Source organism: Corythoichthys intestinalis, chromosome 17 (genome assembly GCF_030265065.1).
Source record: "Corythoichthys intestinalis isolate RoL2023-P3 chromosome 17, ASM3026506v1, whole genome shotgun sequence".
Lineage (NCBI taxonomy): Eukaryota > Metazoa > Chordata > Actinopteri > Syngnathiformes > Syngnathidae > Corythoichthys > Corythoichthys intestinalis.
Window position 1 is genome coordinate 5,181,362 of NC_080411.1, and position 20,643 is coordinate 5,202,004.

Genomic DNA, 20,643 nt, shown 5'->3' on the forward strand with positions numbered 1-20,643 from the left:
ATTCTTTCTGGCAACAGTGGAGAAAACGGCAGCAAAATGTGGGCTTTTCCAGGCATTGCGATCAGCATGGCTTCTCTGCGTCCGGACTCGCTTCCTCATTTTTTAATGAAACCCCCATCATTGTGATATTCTTGTGCATGTGGGACGGTGTTTTTATGTGCTTTTCATTATTCCCTTTGGTGTTTGATAGGGCTGCCACGATGAATAAACTCATTGACAACTACCGATCAATAAATCAATTCATCGACAACTATATTGATAGTCGATGTATCTTTTTGTTGAGCAAAACCATTGACCAAATTCTTTTATTTGAGCCTCACAATAGCACCTATTCTTAATTTTCGATTGTATCCACTTAAAACTATATTAAGTTTAAGAAAGAAAAACAACAACAATAACAATGTAACTAAACTAGTGCTGCAACGATTAATCGCTGCAACGATTAATCGATTAACTCGAGTGATTCGATCACAAAAACAGCTTTGACTCAATTTTTTCTTCTTCGAGTATTCGTTGAATTAGAGTGGCGTTGTAATGGTTTGATTTGAAAGTGTTTGCATTTAGTTTTATTGATTCAGGCGGATACACTGCCCTTTAGTGGCAACAGTGAATATGACATAACTCATTTCACATGGCTGAATCCAGCTGCTCCCTGTACAGACCAACATAAGCTAATGTTTTTTTATCCATTCGTAATCCAGTTTATAGGCATTTTTAAATAGTTAAAATAGTTTAAAAAAATGTTAAATAGTTAAAAATAGTTTTAAAAAAAACAACAACAACAATGTAACTAAACTAGTGCTGCTACGATAAATCGATTAACTCGAGTGATTCGATCAGAAAAAAGTTTTGACTCAATTTTTTCTTGGAGTATTCGTTTAATTAGAGTGGTGTTGTAATGGTTTGTTTTGAAAGTGTTTGCATTTAGTTTTATTGATTTAGGTGAATACACTGCCCTCTAGTGGCAAAAGTGAATATAACTCATTTAACATGGCTGAATCCAACTGCTCCCTGTATCGACCAACATAAGCTAATTTTTTTTTGTGCATTCGTAATTTAGTTTATAGGCATATTTAAATAGTTCAATTAAAAATAACAACAATGTAACTAAACTAATGCTGCTACGATTAATCGATTAACTCGAGTGATTCGATCAGAAAAAAGCTTTGTCTCAATTTTTTCTTCTTCGAGTATTCGTTTAATTAGAGTGGCGTTGTAGTGGGTTGTTTTGAGAGTGATTCACTCAGAAAAAAGTTTTGACTCAATTTTTTCTTGGAGTATTCGTTTAATTACAGTGGTGTTGTAATGGTTTGTTTTGAAAGTGTTTGCATTTAGTTTTATTGATTTAGGTGGATACACTGCCCTCTAGTGGCAACAGTGAAAATGACATAACTCATTTAACATGGCTGAATCCAGCTGCTCCCTATATAGACCAACATAAGCTAATGATTTTTTATGTATTCGTAATTTAGTTTATAGGCATATTTAAATAGTTTAAATAGTTAAAAATAGTTAAATAGCTAAATAATAAAAAAAACATCAATGTAACTAAACTACTGCAGCTACGATTAATCGATTAACTCGGGTGATTCGATCAGAAAAAAGTTTTGACTCGATTTTTTCTTCAAGTATTCGTTTAATTGGAGTGGCGTTGTAGTGGTTTGTTTTGAGAGTGTTTGCCTTTAGTTTTATTGATTTGGGTGGATACACTGCCCTCTAGTGGCAACAGTGAATATGACATAACTCATTTAACATGGCTGAATCCAGCTGCTCCCTATATAGACCAAAATAATCTCATGTTTTTTTATGTATTCATAATTTAGTTTATATATTTTAAATAGTTAAAATAGTTAAAAATAGTTAAATAGCTAAATAATTTTAAAAAATCAATGTAACTAAACTACTGCAGCTACAATTAATCGATTAACTCGAGTGATTCGATCAGAAAAAAGTTTTGACTCGATTTTTTCTTCGAGTATTCGTTTAATTAGATTGGCGTAATGGTTTGTTTTGAGAGTGTTTGCATTTAGTTTTATTGATTTGGGTGGATACACTGCCCTCTAGTGGCAACAGTGAATATGGCATAACTCATTTAACATGGCTGAATCCAGTTGCTCCCTGTATAGACCAACATAAGCAAATGTTTTTTTTTATGCATTCGTAATTTAGTTTATAGGCATATTTAAATTGTTAAAATAGTTAAAAAATAGTTAAATTAAAAAAAAAACAACAACAATGTAACTAAACTAGTGCTGCTACAATTAATCGATTAACTCGAGTGATTCAATCAGAAAAAAAGCTTTAAATCAATTTTTTTCTGCTTCAAGTATTCGTTTAATAAGAGTGGCGTTGTAATGGTTTGTATTGAACGTGTTTGCATTTAGTTTTATTAATTTGGGTGGATACACTGCCCTCTAGTGGCAACAGTGAATATGACATAACTCATTTAACATGGCTGAATCCAGCTGCTCCCTGTTTAGACCAACATAAGCTAATGTTTTTTTATGCATTCGTAATTTAGTTTATTGGCATATTTAAATTGTTAAAATAGTTTTAAAAAAATAGTTAAATTAAAAAAAAACAAAAAACAATGTAAATAAACTAGTGCTGCTACAATTAATCGATTAACTCAAGTGATTCAATCAGGAAAAAAAGCTTTGACTCAATTTTTTCTTCTTCAAGTATTCGTTTAATTAGAGTGGCGTTGTAATGGTTTGTTTTGAAAGTCTTTGCATTTAGTTTTATTGATTTGGGTGGATACACTGCCCTCTAGTGGCAACAGTGAATATGACATAACTCATTTAACATGGCTGAATCCAGCTGCTCCCTATATAGACCAACAAAAGCTCATGTTTTTTTATATCTTCGTAATTTAGTTTATAGGCATATTTAAGTAGTTAAAATTGTTAAAAATAATTAAATTTAAACAACAAAAAAAACAATGTAACTAAACTAGTGCAGCTACGATTAATCGATTAACTCGAGTGATTCTATCCGAAAAAAGCTTTGGATCAATTTCTTCTGCTTTGAGTATTCGTTTAATAAGTGGCGTTGTAATGGTTTGTTTTGAAAGTGTTTGCATTTAGTTTTATTGATTTGGGTGGATACACTGCCCTCTAGTGGCAACAGTGAATATGACATTACTCATTTACCATTGCTGAATACAGCTGCTCCCTATATAGACCAAGATAAGCTAATGTTTTTTCATGCATTCGTAGTTTGGTTTATAGTTATATTTAGCTGGTTTTTGTGTTTGAACAATTCGTTAAAAGGGGTGTTAAAATAATAATAATAATACAAAAAAAAAAAAAAAGATAGCATTTTATAGCATTTGAGGGTTTTGCTATGCAAGTTAGCCAATTATTCTTTTGTTGTACTTAGATGATCATTGATTCAATTTTAATACTGTTTGAGGCTAAACTCGGGTATTTCAATTTATTTTTAAATGAAAGTACAGTTCTGCATAATTTGAAGACACTCAGACATTTTATTTTGTGTTTGCATTCTAATGCTCTTTTAAAAGTGCAATCTTAGCAAGCCGTTTTTTTAGATCTCCTAAAATTAATTCTGCAACACATTAAATGTAAAAATCTACCGTAATCTGATTACCGGATTATTCAAACTAACTAGTTGATAGATTAATAGACTACTAAAATAATCGATAGCTGCAGGCCTAAATTAAACCACAGTAAATCGCTATTTTTATTGAGAAACAAAAACGATAAAGAGCGTAGGAGAAAAGAAAACACGATTGAGAAATCATGGATTAATGTCAAAAACAATGGGTGATTAATCGTTTGTGGCAGCCCTAGCTTTTGAGTCGGTTGTGTACTTTGGCTTGGGTTGTGTGAAGCCAGACGCATATCGTTGTTGACATATGGTGGCGGGTGTCATCCAATGTTGCTGTGTGTTTGTCACGAGATGTTAAAAACACTTTATTTTCCAGTTCCGCCGCACGTGTTTGAATGTTTCTTTGTCTTACAATCAGGAAACCGTCACGGCTGACGATGTGCTCCGAGACCCCGCCCCTCTTTCGCCATCAGCAAATAGCAAAGAAGCCAAGGAAGTGGAGAGGTAAGTCTCTTTCTGTTGATTTTGAGTAGTGCTGCAACGATTAATCAATAAACTAGAATTTAGAATGGCGTTGTATGTTTGTTTTGAAAGTGTTTGCAATTACATTTATTGATTTGCAAGGATACACTGCCCTCTAGTGGCAATGGTGAATATGACATATAGGACTGCGTCTATCGATTATTTTAGTTGTCGATTAATCGATGAACTAGTTAGTTCGAATTATCGAGTAATTGGATAATCCATCCATCCATCCATTTTCTCCCGCTTGTCTAAAAAATTAAAATACCTGAGCAGAGCCTCAAATTGTATAAAATAACTCATAAATGAGGAGCTAAGTACAACAAAAGCACAATTGGCTAACTTACATGGCAAAAGTCCACTAGCTTAAGTGCTATAAAATACTAACATATTTTTTTTTGTTACAATTCTCTAGGGCTGCAGCTATCGATTACTTAAGTAGTCAATTAATCCATGAACTAGCGATTCGAATAATCAAGTAATCGGATAAGGAACATGAACAATTAAAATTCCTGAGCTGAGCCTCAAATGGTATAAAATGAATGAATGAATGAATGAATAAATAAATAAATAAATGGGGAGTGCAACAAAAGAACAATTGGCTAAATTACATAGCAAACGTCCACTAGCTTAACTGCTACAAAATGCTAACTTTTCTTTTTTTTACAATGCTCTGAACAAATGGTTCAGACAGATGTTCCCACAAAAGCGGCAAAATATACATATAAACTAAATTACTAATGCATTAAAAAAACATGAGCGCAAACAAAAACTTAGCTAAGCTTATGTTGGTCTTGACATGGAGCAGCTGGATTCAGCAATGTGAAGTGAGGCAGGCTAAAGGGCAGTCTACCCACACAAATGAATAAAAATAAATGCAAACACTTTCAAAAAAAACTATAAAAACGCCACCTTAATTAAACGAATACTCGAAGCAGCAAAATTCAATTCGAATCTTTTTTTCTAATCGAATACTCGAGTTCATCGATTAATCGTTGCAGCACTACAATTCTCTTAACAAATGGTTCAAACACATATTCCCACAAAAATGGCTAAATATACCTATAAACTAAATTGTGAATATATATTTTTTTTAAAAATTACAATTCTCTTAACAAATGGTTCAAACACATATTCCCACAAAAAATGGCTAAATATACCTATAAACTAAATTGCGAATATATATATTTTTTTTAAATTCAGCTCAAAGAAAACTGGCAAAACAAATCAATTGGCTAGCTTAAATGCTATAAAATGCTAACTTTTTTTTTTTTGGATAAATGCTCTTAATAACCAATTGTTCAAATACATATTTCCACAAAAAAACGGCTGAATATGCCTATAAACAAAATTATGAACACATTAAAAAAATGGCACAAACAAAGACTTAGCTTATGTTGGTCTTAACAAGGAGCAGCTGGATTCACAAAATGAGGAGCTATGTACAACAAAAGAACAATTGGCTAACTTACATGGCAAAAGTCCACTAGCTTAAGTGCTATAAAATACCAACATATTTTTTTTTTGTTACAATTCTCTTAACAAATGGTTCAAACACATATTCCCACAAAAAATGGCTAAATATACCTATAAACTAAATTGCGAATATATTTAAAAAAAAAAAAAAAAAAAAATTCAGCTCAAACAAAACTGGCAAAATAAATCAATTGGCTATCTTAAATGCTATAAAATGCTAACTTTTTTTTTGACAATGCTCTTAATAACCAATTGTTCAAATACATATTTCCACAAAAAAACGGCTGAATATGCCTATAAACAAAATTATGAATACATTATAAAATGGCACAAACAAAGACTTAGCTTATGTTGGTCTTAACAAGGAGTAGCTGGATTCAGCCATGTAAAATGAGTTATGTCATATTCATTGTTGCCACTAGAGGGCAGTGTATCCACCCAAATTAATAAAACTAAACGCAAACACTTTCAAAACAAACCATTACAACACCACTTTAAACGAATACTCGAAGCAGCAAAATTTAATTCAAATCTTTTTTTCTAATCGAGTTACTCGTCTTACTCGATTAATCAGCTGTACTAATGACATAACTCATTTAGCATGGCTTAATCTAGCTGCCACCTGGTAAGACCAACACCGGGTAAGCTTTTGTTTGCGCTAATGTGTTTTTTCTATGCATTCTTAATTTAGTTAATTGGTATATTTCGCAAGTTTTTGTGGGAATATATGTTCGAACGATTTGTTAGGAGCATTGTAAAAAAAAACAATTTTTTTTAAAGTTAGCATTTTATTGCATTTGAGCTAGTGCAAGTTAGCCAATTTTTCTTTTGTTATACTTAGTTCCTCATTTATGAATTATTTTATACCATTTGAGGCTCTGCTCAGGTATTGATTTAATTTTAAATGAAAGTACAATTCTGCATAGTTTGAAGAAACACTTGGAAATTTTACTTTATATTTGCATTTTATGCTCTTTTGAAAGTGCAATTTTTGCAAGCGTTTGACATCTACTAAAATGTATTCAGCGACACATTAAATGTTCGTAATCCAACTAATCGATTATTCGAACTAACTAGTTGATAGATTAATCGATTACTAAAATAATCGATAGCTGCAGCCCTAATTTTGAGTCACTCCCTACTGAGTTAGGGTCACTTCCTCTCGACATTTTTCGCAGGGAATTTTTTAGAGCACTCTTAAAATGGATGATCACAAAGACATGATTCCACAAAATAGGAAGATATGATTTCACGTGATTACGTTAGAAATGTTCATGATGGAAAGCTTGAATGATGTGTTCACGGACAGGAGGCAAAAGTCCGCCGAGTCGACAGAGGACAGCGAGGAAAATGTGGACGAGCTCTCTCTCATCGACCACAAGGAAATCATGAGCAGGCTAACGCTAAAACAGGAAGTAAGGAAAATGAAACCTGTGTTTTTTAATCTTTTTTTTTTTTTTTTTACTTGGCTACAATTGACAGCAATAGACTTCTATGGAGGTACAGTGGTATGAAAAAGTATCTGAAACTTTCGGAATTTCTCACATTTCTGCATGAAATCACCATCAAATGTGATCTAATCTCTGTTAAAATCACACAGATGAAAAAACAGTGTCTGCTTTAACTAAAACCACCCATATATTTATAGGTTTTCATATTTTAATGAGGATGGTAGGCAAACAATTACAGAAGGAAGAAAAATAAGTAAGTGAACTATCACATTTATTATTTTATGCCCACCCCCTTTGGCAGCAATAACCTCAACTGGACTCTTCCTGTAGCTGCTGATCAGTCTAGCACATCGATCTGGACTAATCTTGGCCCATTCTTCTCTACAAAACTGCTGTAGTTCATTCAGATTCCTGGGGTATCTGGCACGAATCGCTGTCTTTAGGTCATGCCACAGCATCTAAATGGGGTTCTGGACTTTGACTTGGCCACTCCAGAACATGTATTTTGTTCTTCTTAAACCATGCTTAAGTTGATTTACTTCTGTGTTTTGGATTATTGTCTTGTTGCAGTATCCATCCTCTTTTTAGCTTCAACGGTCTGACAGACGGGATCAGGTTCTCCTGCCAAACTTTTGAATTCATTCTTCCATTAATGATTGCAAGTTGTCCAGGCTCTGAGGTAACAAAACAGCCCCAAATCATGATGCTCCTTCCACTATGCTTCACGGTAGGGATGAGGTGTGGATGTCGGTGAGCTATTCCATTTTACCTCCACACATGGAATTTTGTGTTATTCCCAAACAATTCAACTTTGGTTTCATCAGTTCGCAAAATATTTTGCCAAAACTTCTGTGGAGTGTCCGAGTGCCTTTTTGCGAACGTTAAACGAGCAACTATGTTTTTTTTTAGACAGCAGTGGCTTCTTCCGTGGAGTCTTCCATGAACAGCATTCTTGGCCATAGTTTTACATACAGCGTAGTTGATGTGTGCACAGAGATATTGGACTGTCCCAGTGATCTCTAAGTCTTTAGCAGACACTCTAGGGTTCTTTTTTTACCTCTGAGTATTCTGCACTGAACTCTTGGTGAACAGCCACTCCTTGGGAGAGAAGCAACAGTGCCAAACTTCTCTGAATGTCGATTGATGAACATCCAGTCTTTTAGAGATCGTTTTGTATCCTTTCCCGTCTTTATACAAATTAACAATCCTTGATCGCAGGTCTTCAGACGGCTCTTTTGACCGAGCCAATGATTCTCATGAAGACAATTCTTACCAGGTGTGTGTTTTATAGTGGGCAGGGCAACTTTAAACCAATCATCAGTAATTGGGCACACACCTGACTTAAAATGTTTGGTAAAATTAGGTTTCAATTCCGCTTTAAGCCTCCTGAGGCAGAGGGTTCACTTACTTATTTTTCCCCCTTCCGTCATTGTTTGCATGCTATCTTCATTAAATGTGAAAACCTAAAAATGTTTGGGTGGTTTTAGTTAAAGCACTGTTTTTTCATCTGTGTGATTTTGACACAGATTAGATCACATTTAATGGTGATTCTATGCAGAAATGTGAAAAATTCCAAAAGGTTCCGATACTTCTTCATACCAATGTATGAATAAATATGATTTATTGAGCATGACAGTTGCATGGCACAGTAACGAATGGTTTTACAAACTGCTGTTGTTTTAAAGCAGTCTACAAAACAAGTGTTAAAATCACTTTCCTGACTCTGCCACTATCCATTGTGTTCGTTGGGAACCTTCAGCCAACTACACTCTAAACTGTCTTTATAAATGTGATCACATCAACAAATAAAGTGAGATGTGTTCATTGTGTTCAGGATTTGCTGACTGTGGCAAACATTTTAAATTGTATGAGCTTTAATTTGAGAACATGACCAAAGTTCCGATGCAACTTGTCTTTTAGTAATGTAAAATGTCTTAAGATTTATGAGAAAGGATGATTGAGTTTTGTGAATTGAGTCTGAGTTTGTCGCATTGACAAATGGGTTTAGACTAGGGCTGTCAAAATTAACGCGTTAACGAGCGGTAGTTAATTTTTAAATTAATCCCGTTAAAATATTTGACGCAATTAACGCACAAATGCCCCACTCAAACATATTAAAAAGACGGCAAAGTGAAAGGTGTACTTGTTGTGTTTTATGGAGTTTTGCCGCCCTCTGCTGGCGCTTGGGTGTGACTGATTTTATAGGCTTCAGCATCCATGAGCATTGTGTAAGTAATTATTGACATCAACAATGGCAGGCTACTAGTTTATTTTTTGATTGAAAATTTTACAAATTTTATTCAAATGAAAACATGAAGAGGGGTTTTAATTAGGGCTGTTAAACAATTAAAATTTTTAATCGAGTTAATTACAGCTTAAAAATGAATTAATCGTAATTAATCGCAATTCAAACCATCTATATAATATGCCATATTTTTCTGTAAATTATTGTTGGAATGGAAAGACACAAGATATATATTCAATATGCGGTACATAAGGACTGTATTTGTTTATTATAACAATAAATCAATAAGATGGCATTAACATAATTAACATTCTGTTAAAGCGGTCCATGGATAGAAAGACTTGTAGTTCTTAAAAGAAAAATGTTAGTACAAGTTATATAAATTTTATATTAAAACCCCTCTTAATGTTTTCGTTTTAATAAAATTTGTAAAAATTTCAATCAAAAAATAAACTAGTAGTCCGCCATTGATGATGTCAATAATTACACAATGCTCATGGTGCTGAAACCCATAAAATCAGTCGCACCCAAGCAAGCGCAGGCAGAGGGCAGCAAAACTCCGCAAAACGCAATTAACAGGTGGGCCTTTCACTCTACTGTCATTTAAATCTTTCTGAGCTGGGCAAGTGCGTTAATTGAGTCAAATATTTTAACGTGATTAATCAAAAAAATTATTTAACGCCCGTTAACGCGATAATTTTGACAGCCCTAGTTTTAATATAACATTTCTATAACTTGTACTAGTTATTATCTTTTATTTATTTTCTGTAAATTTTTATGAATATTTATATATTTTATTTATTTATATATATATATATATATATATATTTTATATATTATTTTTATTTATCTTTTAAGACCTACAAGTCTTTCTATCCATGGATCGCTTTAACAGAATGTTAATAACGGTAATGCCATCTTGTTGATTTATTGTTATAATAAAGAAATACAGTACTTATGTACCGTATGTCGAATGTATATATCTGTCTTGTGTCTTATCTTTCCATTCCAACAATAATTTACAGAAAAGTATGGCATATTTTATAGATGGTTTGAATTGCGATTAATTACGATTAATTAATTTTTGAGCTGTAATTAACTCGATTAAAAATTTTAATCGTTTGACACCCCTAGTTTAGACATCTGCTCATTTGGTTTATTGAGTTGGATTATGGGTTTTAGCAATTGTGAAAAACTGTAGTATGATGTTAGATTTGTTGTTTGCAAGAGGAATTTCAGTGTATTACTCATAATCGGAACCTTGCGCCTACAGAATGACGACGGACCGGATGTGCGCGCTGGCTCGGGAGACATTTTATTAGTCCATGCCACAGAGACGGACCGCAAAGGTATGATGAGTCAATTGTGACATGACCGCCCGTTTCCCCGAACTAATAAGCGTCCTCTGCCCCGCAGACCTGGTTTTATACTGCGAAGCTTTTTTGACCACGTATCGGACCTTTATAAGCCCTGAGGACCTCATCAAGAAACTACACTACAGATATCCTTCTTTTGAAAGTCTGTAGACGGCAATCAATCATTGCCAGGCTCTCCCAATCAAAATAGATGTCTAGCGCCGTCAGTGGCAGCCAGTAACTTAAATAAGTACCCTATGAATGGATTAAAAAATCCCTTCTTATTCCTTCCACAAAAATGTTCACTTCCTTGACCACAAAGCACATACACAAGCTTTTGTCACAGTCCAGACACGTTCAAGAAGCGCGTCAGCAAGAACACCTTTTTCGTTTTGGTGCGTGTGGTGGATGAACTCTGGTAAGTTGCAAAAAAATCATGTAATACACTACACTAACAGTGACTTTGACGGTAATACCTTTTTGCTCAAATGCTGATTTCGATTGTCAACTAATAACTAATTTATTCTAGGGCTGTCAAAATTATCGCGTTCACGGGCGGTAAATAATTTTTTTAATTAATCGCGTTAAAATATTTGACGCAATTAACTAGTGATGCACGATAATACATTTTTCAACCGATATCGATAACTGATAATTTCCTGCCCCTCCCACCCGATAACCGATAATGTCACGCCGATAATTCTATTCAAACATGTATGTAAAATTTCAAAGTATACAAAGATCAAATGTTAGTGTGCAAAAATGTAGTGTGATTTAGTGCAATTTTTTTCCACATCAAATGTGAACAAGTAGTAAATTCCAACATCTAAACAATGGCAATGACATTGTGTAATGGTAAGCTTTTGGTAACAATTACTTAGAGAGTAAACAACCAAGTTGCACAAAAATGCCTTAGAAGTAAGCCATTCCTAACATATATCACATTACTACACTGCAAAAAAAATACCTCCTTAAAACTAGCAGAATTGGACAAAATTGTTGATTGCGCACATTTGGAGGCTAAATCAAGTATATAATTATCGGATTGCATTATCGGTTGAAATTCGTTTTATCTGCATTATCTGTGTGACGTCATAATTGCCATTATCGGTGACCGATATTATCGTGCATCTCTACAATTAACGCACATACCCCGCTCAAACAGATTAAAATGACAGCACAGTGCAATGTCCACTTGTTACTTGTGTTTTTTGGGAGTTTTGACCCCCTCTGCTGGCGCTTGGGTGCGACTGATTTTATGGGCTTCAGCACCCATGAGCATTGTGTAATTATTGACATCAACAATGGCGGGCTACTAGTTTATTTTTTGATTGAAAATTTTACTAATTTTATTAAAACGAAAACATTAAGAGGGGATTTTAATATAATATTTCTATAATATGTACTAACATTTCAAAGTCTTTGTTTCCTTGGATCGCTTTAACAGAATGTTAATAATGTTAATGCCATCTTGTTGATTTATTGTTATAATAAACAAATACAGTACTTATGTACCGTATGTTGAATGTATATATCCATCTTGTGTCTTATCTTTCCATTCACACAATAATTTACAGAAAAATATGGCATATTTTATAGATGGTTTGAATTGCGATTAATTACAATTAATTTTTAAGCTGTAATTAACTCGAATAAAATTTTTAATCGTTTGCCAGCCCTAATTTATTCATTTTTTTTCATCTAGTTGACTTATCAGCTCATACATACATTTTTATTGACTATTATACTACTTGTTTGTAACATGTATTTTTTTTTTAATCTGCAGTTGACTAGTCGACTCATGTATACATTTTTATTTACGATTATAAATGATGACTGGTCTGTGCTCCCAGCCTGGTGGAACTGACAGAGGACATCCTGAAGCAGCTGATGGACCTGGTGTTCACACTGGTGTGCAACGGGGAACTAAGCCTGGCTCGGGTCCTGCGCAAGAATATCCTGGACAAGGCGGAGCAGAAGAAGCTGCTGCGCTACACCAACTCACTCAAACCGCTGGCCGCCCGCGGCGTCTCGGCCAGGTACGTCGATTGTATCCTCTGTCATGCCATGAAAACTGTTGTTCACACCGAGTCACCCCCAGGCCCGGAACGCTGCACGATTTCCGCAGTCACGAGATCGCCGACCAACTCACGCTTCTTGACGCCGAGCTATTCTACAAGATTGAGGTACGGCTGCCACAAATGAAGTATTTTGATATTTTAAATTAATTACAAAGATCATCCAGCACTACAGAAATCAGACAGTGTACATTTACCCCCCTTCTTATGTTTATTTTTTTCAATGGAAAAAAAAACAATGTTTTAGAATAAAAAATTAAGATATATTTAACTGTTTTTTATTTTAAAAAAAAAAAAAAAAAAAAAACAGGAGAAGAAACAAAAAAAAAGACAAAAAGATAGTTATTACATTGGGTAAACCACTACGCACTTTACTTAAATGTACCTTAGCTGGGAGCCACGACGAAGCATCACTAAAAAGCCATCTATTGATTATAATGTGATGTAGATGAGCAAAAAAAAAATAAAGGATTTATAAAATATTCTAAAATATAGACTCAGGAGATGCACAGTATTATTCCAATTCGCCATTACGTCACTTACTTTGTAAAGCTGTATAGCTGGGTGCTACGACGAAGTATCTGTTGCCAAGAAATCATTGTTTCGTTAAGGATTTGATGAGATGAGTAGATGAGCAATAATATGAACGATTTCCATTTCCCGATTTGTAAAACCTATTCTAGAGCACAAGATGCTTTCAGTATTGTGGATTTTAACGGAGGCAAAGCGCTCCGTAAAGTAAGTAGCAGTTTATTCCGCTATGTTAGCCCATAGAAATACGACTTTAATTCTCGTAGTAACAGTACGGTGGCCGAGAGGTGTCAGGCGAAATGCAAAGTCCAAACACCCCCAATTGCAAACGCTTTGCAAAAGATAAAAAGCATGAATGCTAACTGCCACAACACGATCCCCAATTCCTAAAGCGCGATTGCAAATTGGCAAAAGAAGACACTTTGTATATTGCTATATGTGCTTTGTGACCATCTCTACGGGCCTCCGTAAAGTTGCCCCCCCACACCCCCATCAGACGCACATTTATGTAAAAATGATTTTAATCGTTAGTGCTGCAACGGTTTTGTAGATACAGTATTATGCTTTTATTGAGATATTAATTACGAGTGGGGACGTCACTCGTAGCTTTTTCTTAGCTTAGCTCCCGCAGCTAATGGAGCGTACTCTCTCTCTCAATAACAGAGGGGTCTCCTAACAAGGCTAGCACGAACGTAGCACAAACAAACTCGGGTCCATTTTGCAGTAAATTAGGGGGCTTGAGATATTAATTTCGAGAGATGATATCCCTCTAAGCCCCCAATTTACTGCAAAATGGCTTGCGCTATGTTCGTGCTAGCCTTGTTAGGACACCCCTCTGTTATTGAGAGAGTTGGTACGTCCATTAGCTGCTGTAGCTAAGCTAAGAAAAAGCTACGAGTGACGTCCCCACTCGTAATAAATATCTCAATAAAAGCATAATACTGTATCTACAAAACCGTTGCGGCACGAACGATTAACATCATTTTTATATAAATTTGCCTCTTGATGGGGGGGGGGCAACTTTACAGAGGCCCGTAGAGATGGTCACAAAGCACATAAAGCAATATACAAAGTGTCCTCTTTATATATATATATATATATATATATTTTTTTTTTTTTTTTTTTTTTTTTTTTTTTTACTTCTGGGTCATCATCTTTGCAATTGTCTTGCGAGCCTTTTGCGGTCGTGCTGCGAACCATTTGCTGTTGTGTTGTGGCAACTGGCGTTCGTGCTTTTGCCAATTTGCAGTCGCGCTTTAGGATTTGGGGATTGTGTTGTGGCAATTTGAATTCGTGCTGCGAGCCATTCGTTGCCGTGATGTGGCAATTGGGGTTCGTGCTTTTGCTAATTTGCGATCGCGCTTTTGGAATTGGGGATCGTGTTGTGGCAGTTAGCATTCGTGCTTTTTATCTTTTGCAAAGCGTGACTTTGCATTTCGCCTGACACCTCTCGGCCACCGTAGTAACAGTACGAGAAAAAACTGATACTATTACTACGAGAAAAAAAGTTGAACTGTTGCTACAAGAATAAAGGTTATACTGTTATGTAGTTCTATATTTTAGGGCTGCAGCTATCTATTATTTTAGTAGTCAATTAATTGATGAACTAGATACGTCTAATAATTGGATAAAAACATGAAAAATTTAAATACCTTAGCTGGGCCTCAAACGATCTTGAAAAAAATAAATAAATGAGGATCTAAGTAAAACAAAAGAACAATCTGCTAATTTACATAACAAAGTTCGGCTAGCTTAAATTCTGTAAAATGCTAACATTTTTTTTTTTTTTTTACATTGCTCTTAACAAATAGTTCTAACACATATTACCACAAAAAAAAAACAGTTAAATGTACCTGTAAACTAAAATGTGAATGTATTAAAATCTGAATTCATACATTCAAAAACAAAAAGACATTAGCTCAAACAAAAACCTAGCTTATGTTGGTCGTAGCTGCCGGCTACCTAGTAGCTTTAAGATGTAAGTGACATAATTGAGAATTATTTCACTTACATATTAATTAATTGAGTCAATTAATCACAATTAATTGACTCTCAAAATACTCAATCAATAATTTGAATAATTGTCAAATATTTACGACAGTCAAATGGCAGCAGAGAAATTCCCCGGGCATAAAGGAAAAGCCAATAATTGTTGCTTGTGTCAGATTCCCGAGGTGTTGCTTTGGGCCAAAGAGCAAAACGAGGAGAAGAGTCCCAACCTGACGCAGTTCACAGAGCACTTTAACAACATGAGCTACTGGTGAGCAGCGAGAACAAAGCAAGATCAGTCATTTGCCATCACGTCCTGTTTTAACGTGCTGCCGTCTGCGGCCTCTAGGGTGCGCTCATTAATCATTCAGCAAGAAAAAGCCCAGGACCGAGAGAAGCTACTGCTCAAGTTCATCAAGATCATGAAGGTAGCTCCGAAGACTTCCCGCTCGCCGCCTGACTTCACTACCTTTCTGACTCTTTCCCCTGCGTCTCTCTGCAGCACTTGAGAAAGTTAAACAACTTCAACTCCTACCTGGCCATCCTGTCCGCGCTGGACTCTGCACCCATTCGTAGATTGGAGTGGCAGAAACAGACGTCAGAGGTGAGCCTTGCATCTCCGCGTGTTCGGAAAACTTTTTTCACACCTTTCTTCTTCCGTCAGGGATTGGAAGAGTACTGCACGTTGATCGACAGCTCGTCGTCCTTCCGAGCGTACCGGGCCGCTCTAGCCGAAGTGGAGCCTCCCTGCATCCCGTATCTGTAAGTACTGCCTTTCGCGCCCCTAAAGTGTACGCGTGTAGTTTGTAAGCCGCTTTTTCCCCTCTCCAGGGGTCTTATCCTGCAAGACCTGACCTTCGTCCACTTGGGCAACCCCGACCTCATCGATGGCAAAGTCAACTTTTCCAAGCGGTGGCAACAGTTCAACATCTTGGACAGCATGCGTCGCTTCCAGCAAGTGTAAGTGATTCATAGGCACTCCACCTGAGCTCAATTGTAAACCTGAAATCAAAGGAAACGTCACATACTGTGCATTAAAAAAACAAAATTACACTTCATTTTGGTAAAGAAGAAAATAGTTGATTTTCTAAAGAGCCCCTAATGGGATGTCAACAGAAATAAAAATAATTTAAGCAATCTTGTGCACACCAGATACCAGAAACTATCTGGTAAACATAAGCATTATATAGCATTTAAGCTAGTAGACATTTGCTATGCAAGTTAGCCAATTGTTGAAAACAATTATATTATATAGCATTTAACTAGAGCTGAAACGAATACTCGAGCAATTCGAGTAACTCGAGTTTAAAAACTGATCCGAGTAATTTTATTCACCTCGAGTAATCTTTTATTTTGACAGCTCTAAGCATCACGTTTTGCTCGGACTACTTTTAATGCGGGACAACGCGCTGATGTCACGTGCGTAGAGGAAGAAGCAAAAAAAAAAAAACTTACTGCAGCCGACAACCGCTACAAACGACGCCGACGTTGCTAAATACTAGCCCGCACATGCTACGTTAGTTGCAGGTAGCGTCCAATGAGTCTCATAGAGATCACATGTATGTTGAACTAGATGCACATTGACAGACTAGGCCGCGTCTGGGCAGCGTTAGCAAACAGCCGCCATCTTAAAGCAGTAGAGCGCTAAGCGCTAATAAAGAGCGCTAAGCGCTAATATATAAGATTAACGTTACTGTCACTACTAGCTCACCTTACGTTAGCCCTGCGGAGGGCTAGGTTTAAATTAATTAAGACCACTTTCGATGCGTGGCTAAAGTGTCTTACATACAGGCTTTAACATAACATAGCGTTGTGGAGTGATGAGGGTGTCAAATAAAAACTCAATAATGCTAACTATCAATTTTAGCTCAGTAGTCATTGCTGGATAAAACACCAAGTAGCACTAGTCCCTAATGTGCTCCAATACAGCCTGTATCATACATTTATTTTGAACAGTGCAAAAACTCAAAATCCTATCAGGACTTAGAGTTTAGACTAACTTAAAACTTAACTAGAACTTAAAAATGGCTTGACACAAATAGAAATTCAATTGAAAAACGTGGGAAAAAATCCTAACTTTTAAGTGATGTGTGTTATCAAGCGTAAAGGCATTTTTAGGTGTTTATAAATAAATATATATATATATATATAAATATATATATATATATATATATGTATATACTTTTTAAAAATAAGATCTAAAGGTTTTTTGAGTGAAAGCAGTGAATTAGTCTTTTTTTTTTTCATTCTAGTTACATCTGAGATCCAATTGTTGGCTGTTTTCAACAATATACATAAAAAAATAAAGACATTGATTGACTGAAAATGATACAATGTCTTGTTTTCTCATGTATATCTATAATTGCTCTTCACCTGAAAATATATTTGTTTTATCCGATTACTCGATTAATCGATGGAATTTTCAGTCGATTACTCGATTACTAAAATATTCGATAGCTGCAGCCCTACATTTAACCCTTAAAGACCTGCAACATAAAGCAATTATCAGAGAATCCCAAAATTTGAAAAATAAGGTCCTAGTTTTTTTTTAATTTGTTAAAAGAAATGTCAAAATGAATATGTGCAATAAGCGCTCTTATATCTTTAACCCTAGCTAAATCCATTTTTTTTTTCTCATGGAACCTGCAGATGCATGTATTGACTTGCACTCATCAAATGTGATACATTTGGCAATATAGGGTTAAACCATGTCTACATGCCTAAATGATTAGAAATTAAGTATTAAAGAGCAGTTGGACAGGTGTACCTAATAAAGTGGCTGGTGAGTGTATATTTTGATTGAAGCGACTTTTTTTGATTGAATAACAAAGACACAAATCTACCTCCATAGAAACCTAGCCCTCCACAGGGCTAACGTTACGTGAGCGAGTGAAAGCTAGCGACAACTTATTTACCAGCACTGAGAATCTACTGCTTTAAGATGGCGGCTGTTTACTAATGCCGCCCAGTCTGTCATTTCGCATCTAGTTCTACTTAGATGTGATATCTATGAGACGCTACCTGCTACTACCGTAGCATCATGCGGGCGTAGTTTTTAGCAACGTTGGAGTAGTTTGTAGCGGCTGTCGGCTACTGTAAGTTTTTTTCTTCTTTTTATCGCTTCTTCCTCTATGTACGTGACGTCAGCGTGTTGTCCCGCATTAATTAACCCATGGGTGCAAATTTTATTTTGACTAAATTCTTGTGAATTTGTCCAAATTATGGCTTTTCCTTTGAAGTGTGATAACTCAGTCATTTCTAAATATTTTTTCAATTTCAACCCCTCAAAATGTTCAGTAGCATCAGACCTATCCACACATATATAGTTTTCTTTTAAAAAATTTTTTTTTTATTAATGCCTCCTGTGGACAATAATAGTAGCATTATTCTAATAGCAAAACTAACTATGCTGTATATATAATATGTATATATATATATATATATATATATATATATATGTATATATAATATGTATATATATATATATATATATATATATATATATATATATATTACGGCTGTCAAACGATTAAAATTTTTAATCGAGTTAATTACAGCTTAAAAATTAATTAATCGTAATTCAAACCATCTATAAAATATGCCATATATTTCTGTAAATTGTTGTTGGAATGGAAAGATAAGACACAAGGTGGGTATATTCATTCAACATACGGTACATAAGGACTGTATTTGTTTATTATAACAATGAATCAACAAGATGGCATTGACATTATTAACATTCTGTTAAAGCGATCCATTGATAGAAAGACTTGTAGTTTTTAAAAGAAAAATGTTAGTACAAGTTATAGAAATTTTATATTAAAACCCCTCTTAATGTTTTCGTTCTAATAAAATTTGTAAAATTTTCAATCAAAAAATAAACTAGTAGCCTGCCATTGTTGATGTCAATAATTACTTACACAATGCTCATTGGTACTGAAGCCTATAAAATCAGTTGCACCCAAGCGCCAGCAGAGGGCGGCAGAACTCCATAAAACACAATTAACAAGTGAGCGTTTCACTACACCGTCATTTAAATGTGTCTGAGCGGGGCATCTGCGTTAATTGCGTCAAATATTTTAACGTGATTAATTTAAAAAATTAATTAACGCCCGTTAACGCGATAATTTTGACAGCCCTAATATATATATAAAACAAAAGTCCAATTTGACTATTTCATATGACACAGTTAGAGGCTTGAATAAGTCAGTAAGTCATAACAACAGAATTTTTTTATGCATGCCCAGTTTTTACACAATGGCAGTTTTCTGAATCATACTAAATTCTTGTGATTTTGTCCAAAATATTTTTTTTCCTTTAAAGTGTGATAACTCAGTCATTTCTGAATATTCTTTCAATTTCAACCCCTCAAAATGTTCAGTAGCATCAGACCTTTTTTATGTCCCCTGTGGACAATAATAGCAGTATTATGCTAACAGCCATACTAACTATGCTGTACATATATAAAAAACAAAAGTCTAATTTGAATATTTCATACGACATAGTTAGAGGCTTGAATAAGTCAGTAAGTCATAACAACAGAATTTTTTATGCATCCCCAGTTTTTACACAATGGCAGTTGTCTGAACCATACTAAATTCTTGTGATTTTGTCCAAAATGTTTTTTCCTTTAACCCTTTAACACCTAAGCCTATTTTGGCCGAATTTGCATGCATTTGATGTTGCCTCTATATTTCAAAGAAAAAATTGTTCACAATGGCCAAGTTGGGTCCCTTTTTAAGGACACCTTGAACTTCATGTCCAAACTGTTGTTTTCTTCACTGACCAATTATAATCCACATTTTGGACCCAAAAAGACCAAAAAAAAAAATCCCAAAATATTTTTTCAAAATTTGTAATGTTAATGTTCCATTGAACCAACCAAACATGCTCGACCAACCGTTTTGAAGCTTGATAATATTTATTCTACTTGTTAGGATAAACATTCAATAGAAAAAAATGAGATTGAATAGTTTTTTGTGTGACAATTCAACACAAACAGCAAGTAGGGTCGTAGGCGGTTTTTGGCCTTTACACATACTATGGTCAAAACAGGTTATATACAGTGCAAAATAGTGAGAAAAAAATAATATATATCATCTAACACAAAATGGGCTTGGAGGATATCTCTTTGTGAAGTTAGGTATTATACCCATCACCTTATCTAAAGTAAAAATGTACATGCGATCAAGCTTCTCGAACACTCATCTTTATAAAAATTGGAAAGATTATAGTGAAGTAAAAATATATATAACATTGAAAAAAAGTATTTTCAAAAAATATTGACAAGTAGTTCAGTTCAATTCAAATTTTCCTGGCATACGACCCAATAAAGTTTTTTTTTTTTTGCGAATTCAATAAAGCTTCTGCATGAACAGGTCACGGAGCTGCGTCACACACAACGTCACACAGCCTACTCTTTCGCC

The 20,643-nt window shown here is 34.9% G+C and overlaps 1 protein-coding gene across 3 annotated transcripts in view; it reads left to right on the forward strand.

The window, feature by feature from the left end:
• The window catches only part of rapgef1b (Rap guanine nucleotide exchange factor (GEF) 1b), a 123,147-nt gene that overhangs the window by 94,644 nt on the left and 7,860 nt on the right, over nt 1-20,643 (forward strand). For all 3 annotated transcript variants that reach the window (XM_057818247.1, XM_057818248.1, XM_057818246.1), the window contains 12 exons: nt 3,989-4,074; nt 6,878-6,983; nt 10,538-10,613; nt 10,681-10,765; nt 10,945-11,037; nt 12,473-12,658; nt 12,721-12,805; nt 15,394-15,488; nt 15,567-15,645; nt 15,720-15,821; nt 15,882-15,979; nt 16,049-16,177. In XM_057818247.1, coding sequence (XP_057674230.1) covers nt 3,989-4,074; nt 6,878-6,983; nt 10,538-10,613; nt 10,681-10,765; nt 10,945-11,037; nt 12,473-12,658; nt 12,721-12,805; nt 15,394-15,488; nt 15,567-15,645; nt 15,720-15,821; nt 15,882-15,979; nt 16,049-16,177 — 1,220 coding nt within the window. The remainder of the gene's footprint in view (nt 1-3,988; nt 4,075-6,877; nt 6,984-10,537; nt 10,614-10,680; nt 10,766-10,944; nt 11,038-12,472; nt 12,659-12,720; nt 12,806-15,393; nt 15,489-15,566; nt 15,646-15,719; nt 15,822-15,881; nt 15,980-16,048; nt 16,178-20,643) is intronic.